Here is a 19472-nt window from a genome sequence, read left to right as displayed (position 1 = left end):
ATCATATACATACGGAGGGCCAGCTATACTCGTACACACAATAATCGTATACATCGGAGGGCCAGGAATACGCGTATATATAATAATATTATACATACACATTACCAGCTATACTCGTATATACAATTGACTTATACATACAAAAATCTTATACATACAGAGGGCCAGCTATACTCGTATATACAATAGTCTTATACATACAATAGTCTTATACATACATAGGGCCAGCTATACTCGTTTATACAATTGTCTTATTCATACAGAGGGCCAACTATACTCGTATATACAATAGTCTTATAACTACAGAGGGCCAACTATACTCGTTTATACAATTGTCTTATACATACACAGGGCCTGCCATACTCGCATTTGCAATAGTCTTATACATACACAGGGCCAGCTATATATACTCGTATATACAAAAATCTTACCAGTGGATCAGTTATACTCGAAAAAACTATATCATATATAATACAAAGGTTTTCATTATATAATAATAAAAACAGACGTTTTATTGAAGGTAAGGCATTAAACGATTGCAATTAACATTGATCTTATTTTGGAGGTATATTACCGGGCTTGGGAACATCCCATTTATGTGTAAATAGTCATAACACATTGCAAACGTTTTTAACAGAACATGTCTGCAGTATAAAACGTGCTTTAAGTCAACACGACACGACCATGTTTCATAAATATTTGTTATCATAAAATTAACTTTACACGCTAAACATGTACGAATCCTTTATGTAAACACGTGTAACCATACAGTCGGTGTTATAACACGCCGTTCCGTTGCTGACAATCAATCAACAAACAAGTATGATATTGATTACTTCATGATTACTTGTTTACTGAGCGAAAACTCGACATAACACTTCACGGTTCCTGTTGCTTTTGGTCAACGAAGGGCTCCAGCGACTGGCAATACTGCTATACGACGGTATCGACTTCCCGTCAATCACGGCGGGATTGCCAGGCGAACAACCGAGAAACGAACGAATGAATGGTCAGTCCACTCGAGATGACAGGGTCAGCCATAGAAAAGTGACATTAAACCACCGTTATACCCCGTGAGATCACGTGACACTAACCGAGGATTCGGTTCATATTCAGTTCTGAAGCGATTTTTCCAAACTGTGTAATGTTTAAGATCTTCAAAATGTAAATGTACTTTTGTGGGCGAATTTGGTCGCGTGGCTAACATGGTCGTCCAGAGTTCCGAAATTCTCCAAATCATCATAGTATGATACTTTTAAGAAAGTGGCACACGAATCCTACCACCCATTTGTAGTTAGAATTGTCTTAATGACTACATAAATACAAACTGTATATACTTTACAGCAATTATAAAACAACATTAATCAATTTATAACTTTTGTTGGACTGAACGGTAGCTGGGAGGGGATACTTTTGTAGGAGAAACACAGAGTACCTGGAGTTACCTGAGTAATCGGAGAAAACCCATGTGGTCGAGTAGAAGACCCCATACCTTTCAACGTCCGATCTGGCAATCGAGCCCCAACAATTTTGAGAAACAGTGGCAATAATGTGCTGTTTCATTAAAAATAGGCCAAACGAAAACAAGATGACGTTGAAAACACGGCCCAACTGCAAAACAGGACACGAACACCTTCAGCGCACAAAAGGAGGTTTAAACAAGGTGACATAAGACCAGTATAATTAGTACCTCATAATTAAAGGCAGCTTTGCGGAAATCCTCATTTTGTATTGAAATGTAAATATCTATATGTTGTTAAGGGTCTTAGACTCTTTTTTTCTAGCAAGTTAGGTCGATTTTTTTTCTCCAAATATTATTCATCATCGTCCCATATCATTGTTCAATAAACTGGATTCTGGAAAACTTAACGAAAGACACTACTGACAATATGACTTCATTTAAGGATTATTAACGAGACGTGACGTCATCAGCTGACGTCAGTACAAAGAGGACAATAACGTATTAGGAGGCAGAAATATTCGTATTCTTACAACCTCTATCATGCATAAATCGTTATTATAAACAGAACGCGTGCTGACCTTTGGAAATAGTGGCTAACGCACAGCTGATGTAAATTACTTAATCATGGCTGCGCAGCATTCGAATGAGACCAACAATTTCCCTTAACGAGGGAACTGTAAAGTATTACGGGGTGTGCGTGTGCACGAGAGCATCACGACCACAATTAAAGCGTCAATGTCGCATCACGAGCGACGTAAGTATCGAGGCATTTCCCGAACACGCAAGGTGTTCAAAACTCTATCTGCTGGTATAGCCCAGTTACTGTGACGGAAGCTAACGGTAAACGTGGGCGTGGTCCAATATCAAGATGTGTTTACTCTAAAGACAAACAACAACTGCCTTTCAGATCACGTGCGTTTGCTCCAGAGACTCTCTAGAAACACTTACTCGGGTGTATATACCTTAAGGCATGTGTACGTCAATATCGAGGCATCCCAACATTGTTCCTGACGAAAACACACGGTTTCTCTGTTCGTGACAAGAAAGGTTGATCTGTTCGTGACTTTCAGGATAAGATAGCACCATAAATATCTAAATACTTTTCGCAGCCATCGATTTCCAACATACTCGGTCTTATATGTACTGCTGAGAAGACGATGTAAAATCTTTTAAATCTTTATGAAAGAAAGCACGTACGCCTGATAATGACCTTTTCATGACTAGATTTATCATATATATATAGCTTACAATTCGGTACAAGTACTGTACCATAGAAATCAGCTTATAAGTGAGATGGATTTAATCACCCATTTAGTTCACTTGCGAAGTTTCCCAAAGCACAGTCAAAAAAGTAGATAGTGCTGTACAAAAATAGATTGAGCTAAAAAGGAAAATACATAACACAGCTACTTACATTTGATATTTTGGTGTGATACTCTACAATATGTATCAGATTAGTCGAACTACAATTATGTAAACGTAATGCAGACTAACTATAATAACGTGTCAAGCCCAGTCGACCAATCCTCAATACTCTAGGGGTTTTGCTCACTTTCGTTCTCTGCATGATGTCAACCATTTTGCGAGGGCTGGGACAATGGCCATAATGAGTTTGGCTATCTTATTATCTTTTTATCAACGTGTATTGATGAAAAGTATTTGTACACTCGTTTAAGATTCCGCAATGCAGCAAATGCCGTACACTTTGTCAGGGCGGGACACTTAGAGGGATCCTCGCCAATCCTCTCCAGGGACTGTCCAAGTATAGTTCAGTCCCGAAGTGTCATATAATTGTCGTCACGGCTGTTTTGACCATGTTTTTATTTCAAATGTGAAGTGAATGCTGTTAAATCATAGTCACGACAACATAAAACGCAGCATACAGTGAGGAAAATGCCAGTCTTCGTGGACACTCCTCGCTATTTTATCTCCGTTACTACGTTGGGAACACAAGATGGGTACGACACGGGAAGGTACATGTTAGGCAAAGGTTAATAAAGCTAATGGATCTCGACACGTTACGCAATTTACACAGAAGCTCTGTGTTAAAAGTTCGTTGTTGAGCTGTCGTGTGCCCACGCACTTTACAGACGAACTGCATGCAGGTGACCTTCAGCTGACTTTGGAACGGTTACGAACTTTCTGAGAATCAACCAGGTGATGTTCCGGATATGCACTTTGTTTCAATAAAAGATATTGATATTTTGATAAAACATTTATTTGCTGAACAACAAATCGGTTTTAGACTCTGCGGGCATTGTGCTCTGAGTGACTGTATTCTGTCAAGCACAGAGACTGAGTCTGTGTAATGGTGTGACGAGAGAATGTGTCTACGGTTTGAAAGGATATTTGTAACCCATCTGCCATTTATTTGTAGTAAAACACGTAACAAGCAGCATTAGGTTATTAGACATACACGTACTAAAAAATATAAACATGTCAACGAGTTGGTGAGCCACCTGGGAGAGAAATAATTTCCTTTTATGAATAAATATCTACAGATACGCAGTTTGTTAACGGTAAATTTAACAGTGAGTCGATCATAGCGGTACATTCAAAATCATGATAGACAGAAATAGGAACTGGTGCCTTCAGGGTGAATGAAAGACAATGGATATCAAATAGAACAACGAAACATTACAGTTATGATCTTATTTCTTCGTACACGTTCTGTAATCTTGGACATCTTCGATTATTGTAAATATCACAGATTCACGGAATACATGGTTAACCTACCAAAATGAAAATACGGGCAACGTTTCCCTGAGTATAGAAGGTCGGGAGAATGATATCTTGTTAATAGTACTGATATGTGCATGTTTGTAAAAATTGTAACCACTTTTTGCAAACATTCATTTTTCACAATACGTCATTTTAAAAGGCAACACGTGAAAACTTAAAACAATGTTCGTAATAAATCAACGATTCACCCTAGTTAATACGCAGGCTTTATATCATCATGTGATAGCAAATATCAACAACTCAAACAAAACAAAGGGTTTGATAGAATAGTTATAGCTAACAAAATATATTGTACCATAACTAAATGAGTGACCATCACACAAATGAATGAAAACGTCCATGCATTCAAATTACAGGTGCATGACACGCTAACATGGTGTGATTATAAAATCAACTTATCTTAATCACTCCCGTCATTCCGGCCGGATACTAGCACGCAGGGGGTCTTAATGTGGGAGGAAACTGGAGTACCCGGAGAAAACCCGGGTTATGCTATGCGGGTGGGCATTTTCCACGAAGACGGGCCAGCGGAAACGTTTTTTTTACAGCAAGGAAAGAATGTCAAGCAGAAACCGGATGAAACGGACAATAGACAAGCTGAAGGTGTGTGAATAGTGAACAGCATATCACAAGCTCCGTCTAAGTAGAAAATGAAAAAACAAATAATATTATGCAATAAAACTTGGTAGCAGTGTCGGATAGGTTTCGAAAATTATTTCTCGTTCTCCTCTTTGTCCCCTCTCTTAACTATCATTCTGTCTTGTCATATATTTTTGCATTCCTAAAAAGTATATTGAAGAAGCTCTAACGTTGCGTGATATGTATTTTAATCCCATGCTTGTTGTCGAAGAGGACTTAAATACGTTTATAAAACTTGTGTCCGATGATTCGTTTGCAAAATATGTTTATTTGCAATAAAATATGCTAAATCAAACCCAGATTTTAATGTTGTATTATAATAGAAGTATATATACCCATATCCTATTAGTATGTCCAGCACGTGTGATTCAAACGATAATACAGATTAAGGGATAACAATTATATAAAGATTGGTAGTTTTGTCATCATCAAGATATTTTGTTATTCAGGAAATGTTCATAATGATCGACTATCAAAATTACAATAAACAAATAGTCTATGCATGCATTCTGGATCGAAGTTGTCAAAATTAATCAAAGAATTATGACACACTATGTGATAATTACATGTACAGCATATATGGTTTAACAACAATAACTTATAAAAAAAGGACAAGCATGATTTCATTTCATTGAAAATCTAATAACCCATTAAAAATAATTTTACGACATATAAATCGATTTTAAATTGAACACCGGTATCTTTTTTTATACATTGGGAATTGGTAAGCATAAAATCAGAATCTTGTAATTTACGTAACTTTTTAAAAACGATATAAACACCTCGAAAAAGAAAAGTTACATAAACTACTGATGACCTAATCACCCTTCCAGGCAAGATTACACGGCCATATACAAATACTGGGAGATTCCACTGTAACAGAAAATGGGTAACAGGCTTCTAGGAAATGTTACGAAACATCCGCCAAACCCTAATATGTAGTAATTATCTTGTTATCACTTCATTCATGGTATGGCATTGAGATAACATCTGACCTTCCTTCCGGACTGCTCAAGGTCAGATGTCATGTAAGGATCGAAGTGGCCTGGTAGGGTTACATAAGCAGGGACTCCAGTTGTGTAACCGTGTACTCACATCCTAGAATAAAGGAATTTCCCAGAAAGCATTGTGCGGGGTTTCAGATAATCTGTTTTAACCACAGAAATACAGCAGAGGTAGTGTTGTGAAAAAAATTACAAAACGCTGACATAAAATCATATCTAAATTTTACACTGACGAAAAAGAAAAAAACTTTGAACAATAATAAAACTATATATAGATACATTAGATTTGAATAACCAGGCATTGTACAAAAATTCCAACAAGTTCACTTGTAGATTTTTTATCATCAATAATATTAGAAAATATAATGTACATGTACATATATACACAGATCTTAATATAAGTCCGTGATATCAGAGACGTTATATATACGTCTCTGGTGATATATAGTACAGAGAATCATTTTCGCAAGTAAAACCTGTGTTCACACGCCAGTAATACAAGGTCTAATTATCACTGTTGTTTGATGACTCCCTACGGGTTCTGCTGTCAACACTCTCCCCTGTTTAATTTACATTGCAGTCAGCCTCCGTCCATGTGGCTGACACCATCTCTCCAGAGGTCTTTGTCCCACCAGAGTTGGTGACTCGGCCTCCCTACAATTATTAGAGATGAGAACCGGTCTCCCTGCTATAAGTTGATTCAGCCATTTCTCCCTCATTATTGGATTTAGCCGGCTTCCACACACCATAATTACTGGAATTAGCTTCAGGGCAATTAGGACTACTCTATGCTTTATCCAGTTCTAGCGCTATGCTTTATGGATCTCGTTTGAATTACATTTCTAACACTGTGGCCTAGAAAGTGGATAAATGAAAATAATTAAAGTTAATAGATAGCCATTCACACAAGCAAGTTACAAGCAAAAACTATAGCCCAGACCTTATAGATATTTATAAGAAGCAGTTCGAAGATTGTTACGTATTTGACCCAAATGACCTTGAAAGTGGGTCAAGGTCAATGTTTCGATATTTTTATTAGAGACCATATAATATAGGTATGTGAAAGTGGTGGTTTATTGTCTATTAACACATACATTTTAACGACCTTCAAGGTATGTCAAGGTCAGTTGTTTGAAACAAACTTGATTGCCCTTCAACACAATAAGTTACAGGTCATGGATTTCAACCAAACAAGCTACAGGTCATGGATTTCAATCAAACAAGCTACAGGTCATGGATTTCAACCCAACATGCTACAGGTCATGTATTTCAACCAAACAAGCTACAGGTCATGGATTTCAATCAAACAAGCTACAGGTCATGGATTTCAACCCAACATGCTACAGGTCAGGTATTTCAACCAAACAAGCTACAGGTCATGGATTTCAACCCAACAAGCTACAGGTTATGGGTTTCAACCCAACAAGCTACAGGTTATGGATTTCAACCCAACATGCTACAGGTCATGTATCTCAACCAAACAAGCTACAGGTCATGGATTTCAACCCAACAAGCTCCAGGTCATGGATTTCAACCAAACAAGCTACAGGTCATGGATTTCAACCCAACAAGCTCCAGGTCATGGATTTCAACCAAACAAGCTACAGGTCATTGATTTCAATCAAACAAGCTACAGGTCATGGATTTCAACAAAACAAGAAAATGTCATAGTTTAACATGATTTTATTTCTTCATAGAAGTTATGTCATCTTTGACGTGTTCAATAATGCATAAATAGTAAATATCACAGTTTCATGGCTTAAAGTTTTACTTACTGGAATGAAAATATACATAACATTTACTGGAGTACATAAGGACGGAAAATTTGAACTCAGAAAGAAAAAAATTCATACAAATGTTTGTAATGATTGTAAGCACTCTTGTTATCATGCACTTATTGAAAAAATTCAACATCGATAATCAATTCTTAAAATGGTCATAATGTTTATAAAAACTTAACATTTTCCCATTTAAATGAAGGCTTTCAAACAAAATATAACATATTTAATTAACTCTCCACGATAGTGTACATAAAACAGAAGCTATCATATTATATCTTAAACAACAAATGAATACAAATGAAAAGATTCCTCCTTTCAAATAAAATATAAACCTCCAGAAATAAAATGTGAAATAAAGGTTGGTTATTTTGGCAACACCAAATTGGTATCAAACATCCAACAAATTTATTAGAATATCGTTTTAAAAAAATGATGTAAAATATAGCTAAATTTTCTTTATACAAATGTACATAATTAATAAATATTAAACAAAAATTGCATACACTGCAGGCCAACTTTGTCAATATTCTTCAAAGAATTCTGGCAATTCTTTTGGTAATTGGCCTTATTGCATACACATATTTTAAACCTGATTAAATAATTCAAGAAGAATTATTTAAGGACAAATTATCCCACTATTTGGTCTAAATATACAAAATTTTATTCAATTATAGATTAAATGCCACCAAATTGAAATCTTATAATTACATAACCTTTACTCAATTTGGTGACATTTCGACAATAAGGAACAAAATACAAGTAACATAAATCCTTGATAACCTATCCTCCCTTTTCAGCAAGATTATTTGACCATACACAGATACTGGGAGAGTCCATTATAACAATAACGGGTAATAGGTTTCTAAGAAAGGTTATGAAACACCTGTCAAACCTGATTATCAATCAACTTGTTGTATTTCACTCGTAATCACTCATGCATATCCACACCAAAGATCATAACACCTTCACTTCTCTCATAAATATTCCATTCATTCAATTTTCTTTATACTTAATAAATAGTGTCAGGGAATTGAAATGAGTCAGAGGTCATGTATGGAGTTGCCTCACACCTGACCTCTGTGGGGCCAGTTACACAAGCAGGGACTCTAGTTGTGTAACTGAGCACCCTAATCCTAGCCTAAAGGGCTCTTCCCCAGAGCCATTGTTAGGGACTTCTGATAGATTTATCATTAGGACAACAAAAACTACAGTCACCTGAGATGACCCCAGCCAGCTTGTTGTATAAGCCAGTGTTATGTAAGAGGCTTTTTATACATTTATGTAAGGTGGAAAAAATGAAAACATTGAAACCACCTTGTTGTATAAGCCAGTGTTATGTAAGAGGCTTTTTATACATTTATGTAGATGGAAAAAAAAAAGAAAAATTGAAACCTCCTTGTCGTATAAGCCAGCGGTATGTAAGAGGCTTTTAAGACATTTATGTAAGGTGCAAAAAACGAAAAAAAAACAAAAAATACCAATCATTTCTGCATAGTGAAAATAAATGAAAAGATGCACATTAATTCTGTTTTTATCAAAAAGAAAAACGTTACATAATTATTTTTTTTACAAAATCATGATTTTTTTTAAAATATATAATTTGGATTTTTGGCAATGTATATACAGTAATAAAGTGATAAAAGCTCCAGGATCTGTGTTTTTTTTTTTTTTTTTAGCATCAATCAGACATGCTGCACCATAAAAATACACTTAGATGTTCACAAAGTATATGTATAATATATCCTGTATGTACAGCCAAAGAATTATGTTCACACCTTAAACTTGTGTTCACACACCAGTAATGCAAGGTCTTATGATCACTGTTGTTTGATGACTCCCTAAGGGTTCTGCTGTCAACACTCTCCCCTGTTTAATTTACATTGCAGTCAGCCTCCGTCCCTGTGGCTGACAACATCTCTCCAAAGGTCTTTGTCCTACCAGAGTTGGTGACCAAGCCTCCTTGCAATTTAAGATGGTTGCCTGCCTCCCGACCATTAGAGATGGTAGCCAGCCTTCCTGCCATTAGAGATGGTAGCCAGCCTCCCCCTGCCATAAGAGATGGTAGCCAGCCTCCCTGCCATTAGTTAGTTCAGCCAGTCTCTCTTCCTCTACCTGATTTATCTAGTGCACCCTTTCAGTCACAGATACATACATACACCTTCTCTATTACATACAGCACACCTATACTGACAGCCATCCTCCCACACACAGTTTCCACGGTAACCGATGGCTCTATATCCATTTTCCTGCTGCATTGTAGATGAAAGACTGTTTCCCATTGCCAACAGGTCGATAGTGGGCTGTAATAAACCAAACAGTGGCCATTAATCTAAATCAGACATGCCAATCTAACCAGCATCTAATCTCTTATTACATCCTTTAATGTCAATCTTAATTTGATAAAATTTCTAGCTTCAAAATTAATTTGTATGTAATAAACACGATATCAATGAGTAAAATACAAATGAAATTTAATTAAGTTTGATCAGTAAAGCGAAATCAAAAGAACTAAGGAATCTATTAAATTACTGGCATTTTGATTATGTCAACATTGTGCATCAGTGATGATGACATTATTGATTAAGTTAACAAAATGTTTCAATGATAATTATGACAGCGTGATTCTGTCAATATAATGTTTTTTAGTAAAAGATAATTAAGTCTGTCAACATAATGTTTCAATGACAACATGGATTCTGTCAACATGTTTCAACGACATTAATTGTTTACATTGTGTTTTAATGATGATGACAGCCTTAATTCTGTCAATAACAGCGACAACATTGATGCTGTCAACAGAAACTTTATTTGGTTTATTACAGATACGATTGGGGAAACAATAGATTCAATTTATCAGACCGGTATCAATTCTTGTGATGCATTATCAACTGTTGTGTTAATTAGAAACCCATTACAACAACCAGCATTGTGGCAGGTTGAGAGCAAACCTGTCAATCCTACCTGGCAGCCTTTAAATATAATTACAGCAAACATGCTGGAATGCAAACGTATAAATCCTTATACTGCACACAAACGCTGTTGCCATGCATGTTCATATTGATGTGTTTGTGATACAGATTCACAAACCTCCCCACAGAGCTGTGAACATTAAGGTTGTAAGTGGAGGGTCAAAAACCTCCCAACAGAGCTGTGAACATTAAGGTTGTAAGTGGAGGGTCACAAACCTCCCCACAGAGCTGTTAACATTAAGGTCGTAAGTGGAGGGTCACAAACCTCCCCACAGAGCTGTGAACATTAAGGTTGTAAGTGGAGGGTCAAAAACCTCCCAACAGAGCTGTGAACATTAAGGTTGTAAGGGGAGGATCACAAACCTCCCCACAGAGCTGTGAACATTAAGGTTGTGGATGAAGATATGAGTGGGGGCTCAAAAACTTCCCCATGGAGCTGTAAACATGTAAGCCGATGACATCAAGCTCCTCCCTGGTGTATTGACACTGATGAATACTGACATTGTATTGACATTAGGAATGATTATGGGAAATCAGTGTCTCCCAATGCTTCCCATAGAGCTGTTGAGCTGTGGACATTTAGGGTCTGAGTGAAGCCTCATAAACCTCCCATAGAATGTTAAGGAGCCTTAATGAGGGCTTACAAATTCTCCCACAGCGGTGTGGACATTTAGGGTCTGAGTGGAGCCTAATAAACCTCACATAGAATGTTAAGGAGCCTTAATGAGGGCTTACAAATTCTCCCACAGAGGTGTGGACATTTAGGGTCTGAGTGAAGCCTCATAAACCTCCCATAGAATGTTAAGGAGCCTTAATGAGGGCTTACAAATTCTCCCACAGCGGTGTGGACATTTAGGGTCTGAGTGGAGCCTAATAAACCTCACATAGAATGTTAAGGAGCCTTAATGAGGGCTTACAAATTCTCCCACAGCGGTGTGGACATTTAGGGTCTGAGTGAAGCCTCATAAACCTCACATAGAATGTTAAGGAGCCTTAATGAGGGCTTACAAATTCTCCCACAGAGGTGTGGACATTTAGGGTCTGAGTGAAGCCTAATAAACCACACATAGAATGTTAAGGAGCCTTAATGAGGGTTTACAAATTCTCCCACAGAAGTGTTGACATTTAGGGTCTGAGTGAAGCCTCATTAACCTCCAATAGAATGTTAAGGAGCCTTAATGAGGGCTTACAAATTCTCCCACAGCGGTGTGGTCATTTAGGGTCTGAGTGAAGCCTCATTAACCTCCAATAGAATGTTAAGGAGCCTTAATGAGGGCTTACAAATTCTCCCACAGTGGTGTGGACATTAAGGGTCTGAGTGGAGCCTAATAAACCTCACATAGAATGTTAAGGAGCCTTAATGAGGTCTTACAAATTCTCCCACAGCGTTGTGGACATTTAGGGTCTGAGGGAAGCCTCATTAAACTCCCATAGAAGGTTAAGGAGCCTTAATGAGGGTTTACAAATTCTCCCACAGCGTTGTGGACATTTAGGGTCTGAGTGAGGCCTCATTAACCTCCCATAGACTGTTAAGGAGCCTTAATGAAGGCTTACAAATTCTCCCACAGCAGTGTGGACATTTAGGGTCTGAGGGAAGCCTCATTAAACTCCCATAGAAGGTTAAGGAGCCTTAATGAGGGCTTACAAATTCTCCCACAGCGGTGTGGACATTTCGAATGAAAGCGGAGGTTTGACTTTTGGCTTTTTTGCCTTGCGTAATAAGAGCGAAAAAGGGATTATACCATATTATTACTATGTACAGTTTGTTGTGTGCTTATTTTCACAGTCATGATACATTCGCTCACGTTACAGACAGCAAAAAAGTAGAAAGTGAAACGGCGGCAAAAATGTCCCAGTACACAGTATGTTAATGGTATATTACATAGTACTCATCTACACTCATCAGGGGAGATAATTACCTGGCCCAGGCTGTTCCATGCTATGACCGGCTCCATTCCACCTGCTACACGTAGATACAAAGGCAGCACTGGACATATAGTGTTTGGGGGGCCCTTCATAATCCACCACTTCGTAGCTCCCAGGGCCAGGTAGGGGAGGGGTGGAGGGCAGGGGCATCGCAGGGGCTGATATACACAGATAATGCTTCCTCCTAAAACAGTCAAATACCAGTGGTCAGTTATAAGTTTACTGAAATGATACAGGATAATGTAAGTTCCGATCGATTCTTAAATAAAGAGATAACCTCAATTCATTATAGCTGTTATTCATTTTTGTTGTTGTGATATCAAACACTGGTGTAGTTATAAGGATCAGCCAGACACTCCAGTACTTACGGGAACAGTTGTTTCTTTGCTGGGTCTACTTCCTCTCCTGGTCTATAGGCACCCGGACCCGGCACCTGTGTGATAACAATGGTATGCTTTAGATAGCAAACTCAGTGTGATTATTAGAGTTCATCCTATGTAGGACATTGATATTCTACCGAGGGTGTAGAACTGGGGCAGTACAGAAACTCTGCCGAGGGTGTAAAACTGGGGCAGTACAGAGACTCTGCTGAGGAGGAAAAACTGGGGCAGTACAGAAACTCTACCGAGGGGGTAGAACTGGGGCAGTACAGAGACTCTGCTGAGGGGGTAGAACTGGGGCAGTACAGAGACTCTGCTGATGGGGTAAAACTGGGGCAGTACAGAGACTCTACCGAGGGTGTAGAACTGGGGCAGTACAGAGACTCTGCTGAGGGGGAAAAACTGGGGCAGTACAGACACTCTGCTGAGGGTGTAGAACTGGGGCAGTACAGAGACTCTACCGAGGGTGTAGACCTGGGTCAGTACAGAGACTCTACCGAGGGGGTAGAACTGGGGCAGTACAGAGACTCTACCGAGGGGGTAGAACTCGGGCAGTACAGACACTCTGCTGAGGCTATGAGCCCCAATATAGCACCTGAAGGTAGAATATTCATATCCCACATACCTACGTAATGATGGACCCTTTTCCTCCCACCTCTCAACCAAAATTTTGGCCATATTTGAAATGAGCAAAACAAAGTTTGGTATTATGCTTCAAGTTCCATGCAAGACCTTCAAAGCATGCCTGTACAATAGGTGTTACGTTTTTGAGGTGTTGTCATATTCTGATGACAAGATTACTGCAGTTTGTCAAACAATACTTCGATGCATTTTGAATTGTGATGTCATGCTAAACTTATGTCATCTGATTATGATGTCTACATAGTACAGGTCACTGAGTGCACCTATGAGGGATACACATATCTAGGTGGTAAAAAACAGTGCTTTCCTTCAGATAGAAACGTCTGTGTTATATCAGTGAACTGGAGTACTTCAGAGAGAAAAATCAACAGTAAAACTAGAATAAAGGTACCATAAAATTTTGTCTCATTTGACTTTCACAGTGTATTTGCTAATGTTCAATCATAATTGACTGATACACCACATAATCAAATTTTCGATATAAGAATTTTATTTAAAACATAATTATGATACAATTTTAGATGAAAGAATCTTATTACACCACATCATAAAATGTTAGATGTTGATTGGATAACCATTGCACAGTGCCTTGTCATTAAAACTCTTGGTGTGTAAGAGTAACCTCCCCTGTAAGTGCTTTGTTTCTCTGATTACCAGACAGACAACAACAAATGCAATGTCTGAAAATGTGGGTGGCGCAACCACGATGAGAAAAGCTTTTGACTGCATCAATTTAACTTAAGGAATTTCCTTCCAAAATTAAACTAGCTTGTGTAGATAATTTTTTTCTTACTTTTAAATTACTCAAACTTATAATATGTGCTGAAACATTTGTTATCTACTACTGAAGATAACTTACAAGTATGGTTTTCGCTAAGAGTACTAGACTGCTTTTTATTTTATTGAATTAACTGTTCTATTTAATATTTTTAAGAAAATTAAATCAAACTTCATCTATTTTGAAATAAACTAATCATGAAATAGTTTTATCAACTTAATCAAACACTCATGTTGGCCCGGATTGAAGCAGGCAGGGGGTCTTAATATGGAAGGAAATTGTATTCAGTCTTTTATTCTCTGTCCCTTTAAGAATATTTACCGGAGCTGGTTCTGCGTGCATCTGTCGCTTGGTCTTTGACTTGAAACTAGAGAGAGGAACTTTTGCACTGTCATGGAGAAGGTCATCCTTTACATCATAATGCCCTGTACAGTGAAAAGAAAAATGGTCAACAGGTGTAACTTATCAAAATCTAAATAATTTTCCACATTCATTACTCAATGACATGAATCGTTCAAGTTCACAGTTATTGGTCTAGTTCTTTTTACTTCAATTGGATAAGTTTCGTACCTATTTAATTTGAACTGTTGTGCACATGTGGCACTTGACACAAATTTCTCTATATCAAAGTTTAGATCTAGCTAAGTACTGAACACATTCATTATGTTACTGGTACTGTTTTAGTCGCTTTTCATACTAACATGAGGAAGGGTTTTAGTCACTTATCTTACCTGGAGCAGGGTTTCGAGCCTGGTCATCCAGTTTTATCACTTCTCTTTTGGTTTGTGATTTAAATCCTGCATTAGCGGTCACATTGTTTGCCTTTCCATATTTAACTTTTAATATCTGAAAAACAAAAGTGTTGTTTACAGAATTTACAGAGAGCTCCTATATATTTTTAAATAAGGTACATGTCCCTGGTTGGAATCAAATCCTGGGCCGTTTACGTTCAAACGGTCAAACCGGTCGAACCAATGTTGTTCGTTTATTAAAAAAGGTTGGACCTAGTAATCTGATGCTGCTTTCAGGCGAGCCTTGACAAAGCCTTGCAAGGCCTGCATAAACATTTGCAGGTCGACCAGGATTTATACCCGAAATTTTTACATTTATAAACGGTCAAACCAGTTGTTCCGCAAAAACAAACAGGCCCAAGGTTAACAGCTATCAGAGTATCCTCTCTTTCTATTTCTTTGCACATAACTTGTCAAAGTTGTGACAGTTGTTTATCATATTCATTTAATTTTCAAATTTCAAATAGACTTCATGTTTACTAAATTTCTTTTTGAAGTATAAATTACATCACAACAGTTTAGATTAATAAAATTGTTAACAATTGTCATGATGTCACGCATTTGGTGACGGACTATTATGATGTCATACTTTATTTCACGAGGTCAAAATACCAGGTCAACAATAAAGTTCTATCACAATCAATACAATTGTTTATTATACATATTTGCATGTTATGGGTATAAATAATCAATGGTTAGCTTTTTTTGAGTAACACATGGTCTGAATGTGAACACTTCCCTCACACAATGACTTACATCTAACAATGGGAATTGGAAGGGATTTTCAGAATCAATTAATTGGAATAATATAGGATGACCTGAATTTTAATGACAAATTGACACACTTTTGTGATTCTCTCTGAACTTAATAACCCATCATACATAATGTATAAAGACAAAAGCATTGGAGCCAATACATTAGCTTATTTCTATTCACACATTCCTTTAAATATAATCTGCATGCAGCAGACCTTATGGCGAGATTTTTTTTGTGTTTAGAGGACTATGTTTGATACTTTTAATCCAAAATATGACCACACTCTGGCCGAGCTAGCACTGAGGTGGTTGTGCAATTCATTGTCTTCCATTTTGAACAGAATATCATATACTGGTCACTCAGGTGCTATTCTGTGTCATTCATGTGCTATTCTGGGTCACTCAGGTGCTTTAATTACATCAAGACTTGCATTATAAAGTAATCCATCTATGTGACTTAAGTGGCTGATGAAAATACAGTAAAATGCTACCTAAATTTCACAATCAATTATGATTTTGTATAACTGATGGTAGATTGTTTCCAATCAATTAGTTTTCGACTATGATTGATGATTGGCCCACCACTACTTACATCGTACTGATTAGGGCCCGGTCGAACCTCTGTTTTGTTTGAGGTCTGGGCTATCGGTTTGTGGAATGCACTGGTACATGTTGCCTGGTTGTAATCCCGCTGAGTACGGAGCATGCTTGGCAGACCATAGATACCTGGGCCTGGGGCACTGGTCAGCTGGTACTTCAGACCTTTCTTGGACTAAAAGTTAGCATAATATAATATAGGTACAATGTAAAAACAGCTTTAAAAAATGCTAATATCATTATACCCTATTAGTATTAGACCAAAAAAAACAACAACTTGTGATCCGCTAATAAAGTCAGAACTCCTGCTCTGCAAAAATGTTTGTAAAAAAATGGCCTACTTGATTTTTTTTCTCAGGATAATAGCATAAACATAAGTTTATTTATTCTTTTCTTCAACTTAACTAGTAAGTAACTAACACTTCGATATTGTCATTATGTGTCAGTTAAATATTGCAGATAAAGTCTGACAGAAATGACAACTACCAGCAGTAACTACACTTATTCTTCTTTACATTGATAAGCTTTAAAATTTGTCATGAAATATACCCAGTATACTGCTTTAGGAAGTTGAGGTATGCGTAAACTTGTTTCCAAAGTAATTCAGCAACAACAATTTAACAAATCATACAAAACAATATCGTCATAAATTAATTTGGTCAGATTATATACCTTTGAGGCAAAACTTCCAGTTCCTTTCTTAGAAAATGAAGTAGAATTATTGTCCATTTTAACATGTCCAACATAACCACCTGGGCCTGGTGCCTCTGTCTGAAATCATAAATTATGACGTCATCTTGAAATCAATACTCTATATATATTGTTAAATTGATAAGATAGCCTGTTTTGCAAGCATCAATGATTGTTGTGTAAAAGATGATATTTTATCATATTTATCTTCACGCCATGTAAATTTATATGTTACATTAAAAATAAGACAAATTTTCAGATCTTGTGGTACAAACAGAAAACGCAGAATACCTTTTTTCCAGTGCTCTCTCTATATATATATTAAAATATCAAATGTATCACATACTTCTGTTTATAACTTGATAAATAAATCTTCGTACATATATGGAATTCTTGATATATTTAACTATGAATGTTAATCTGTATATATAAAACATGTCACCAGATTATTGTAAATTTGGGAATGCCAGGATTTATTAAAATTATTTCATTATTTCTGCAGAAATTGATACTAGAAACTTTGATTAATTATAACAAAATAAAACTGAATAACAAAGTTTTCATGGCAATTCAATAACAAGATCAAAATCATGTATGTCAACATTATATCCAATTTGATAAAAAAAATCAATATCTTAAATATGAACTATGTAAGTATATGTTGGTTGAATATTTTTTTTCAAATATCTACCATTAGGCTTTTACTGTTTAAAGAAATTGTATACCTTACCTATTTTTTTTTGTATTATCATCCTCAAAATGTTCAGAACATTTTTCTTTTTAAAGTTAACAAAATAACGATTGCATTCAATTCTATAAAAAAACAACAACTAGCTAACGCATATCCATATCAAAACATATTTCCTAAAAGATATTATTTTGATATTTAGTAACATTTTAAATGATGGTACTGTACTACATACAATAAATGCATCATATTTGAATCTTTTTGCTTTGGATAGAAATCCCCGCTTATCAGCATTGTCTGTTACAATAGTCTGGTATTTGCTGGGAATAGATGCTGTGGCCGCCACAATGCCATGCCCTGAAATATGGAGGAAACAAAAATGTGATAATAGTATTAGTTAATTTAATTTTATACCAGTAAAAGGGAAAAAGGAAATTGCAGCAGTCAGACTGGGATTTGACCCAGAACTCTCTGAACTCTAGACAGATGCTCTACTAATTGAGCTACCTGGTCGCTGACGATAGACCCAGTCTTGTTCTGCTACATAGAAACCTGGTGCACATAAAGCGAACAAGGTAGTGTACTAGACAAAACATTGTAGTGCACTATACAGTCTACAGTGTTAACTCTATGGTTTATACATTTGATAATATAAAACTAATCTTGAATACTGTTGCTTAGGCATCATAAAAAGAACCAGTATTGTGTTATTTTACAATCTTATAAAAATAGATATTTTCATGATATGACCGTTACATCTGAAGGTGATAAATAAACATCTGTATTTTAATAAGACTGCTGTTTTTTAAACAGATTATTATATGCCAACATACTTCAATATGCATAAAAACATCTTTACTGGGGGGTTACTGGGTATGGGTGAAAATCTCACAGCTCGGACATTTTACTAAAAATGAAACACTTATTTGTTTACAATTTTGTTAGGACATGTAGTAAAGACAAGGCGTACTAAATACGTTCTTAATAAAGTTATATCGTACCTACATCAGCACGAGACTTTGTCATTACATTGTCATACAAATAATTGAAGCCATTTGGAAGTAAAAAGGCAATCCAAAAAAGATAAACGATACGAATATCGATACATTCTCCATTACCATTCGTTAAAAACTGAACATTTGCATGACTATATGGTCATAACGCTTATTTTTTTCTAGATGTTGAGAATATTCATCGACCCATCAAAAAGTAAAGACCGTCTGTACCCTTGTGTAAATGTCCTGATGGATTTCTACTATGTATTCTCTTCACATAATCATCATCAACCACGCGGATGCTGTCAGCGGCGGCCATTTCTAAACTATGACGTTGTTTACATTATACAGGAAGTACTTCCGTGTAATATAGTTCGTTTAATTATTTAAGCATTTACGCTGCATGTATATATTTTTGATTGTAATAGGTGTTCAAAGCACTAATGTAATGCCAAGAGAATAAATTATACGTTAAGAATGATGTGTTCTACCAAATTATCTTAAGTGCGTAATAATTTATCTAAGAAATTTTTCGCGCAGGTTGCTATGCTGTTGAAAGTAGATTCATCCAAAATGAGGGAAAATTCGCTATATACTGAAATAAAAAGGCTTTTTAATATAAGGTCAACACA

The 19472-nt window shown here is 36.5% G+C and overlaps 1 protein-coding gene across 1 annotated transcript; it reads right to left on the bottom strand.

Annotated features, from left to right (window-relative positions):
* Positions 1-9217: 9217 nt before the first annotated feature.
* Positions 9218-19195, bottom strand: LOC110454416 (O(6)-methylguanine-induced apoptosis 2-like). Its single transcript, XM_021503903.1, has 9 exons — positions 19072-19195; positions 18081-18202; positions 17140-17238; positions 16463-16642; positions 15055-15169; positions 14645-14748; positions 12892-12956; positions 12517-12707; positions 9218-9928 (listed from the first exon to the last, which is right to left on the bottom strand). The coding sequence occupies exons 1-9, from the start codon at positions 19157-19159 to the stop codon at positions 9861-9863; spliced, it is 1032 nt and encodes a 343-aa protein (XP_021359578.1). The 5' UTR covers positions 19160-19195; the 3' UTR covers positions 9218-9860.
* Positions 19196-19472: the final 277 nt, after the last annotated feature.

The sequence above is a fragment of the Mizuhopecten yessoensis genome, unplaced genomic scaffold, assembly GCF_002113885.1.
Source record: "Mizuhopecten yessoensis strain PY_sf001 unplaced genomic scaffold, ASM211388v2 scaffold7833, whole genome shotgun sequence".
Lineage (NCBI taxonomy): Eukaryota > Metazoa > Mollusca > Bivalvia > Pectinida > Pectinidae > Mizuhopecten > Mizuhopecten yessoensis.
The sequence above is the reverse complement of the archived record's forward strand: the minus strand, read 5'-3'. Positions and strand labels throughout refer to the sequence as shown.

Bases quoted from the DNA above. Each gene is read 5' to 3' on its own strand.
- LOC110454416 (XM_021503903.1), bottom strand. From the start codon at position 19,159: ATGGCCGCCGCTGACAGCATCCGCGTGGTTGATGATGATTATGTGAAG. The intron at 15,170-16,462 runs GTAAGTAGTGGT...TTTGTTTTTCAG, and splicing joins CGGGCCCTAATCAGTACGAT to ATATTAAAAGTTAAATATGG. The intron at 12,708-12,891 runs GTAAGTACTGGA...TGACTGTTTTAG, and splicing joins GCAAAGAAACAACTGTTCCC to GAGGAAGCATTATCTGTGTA.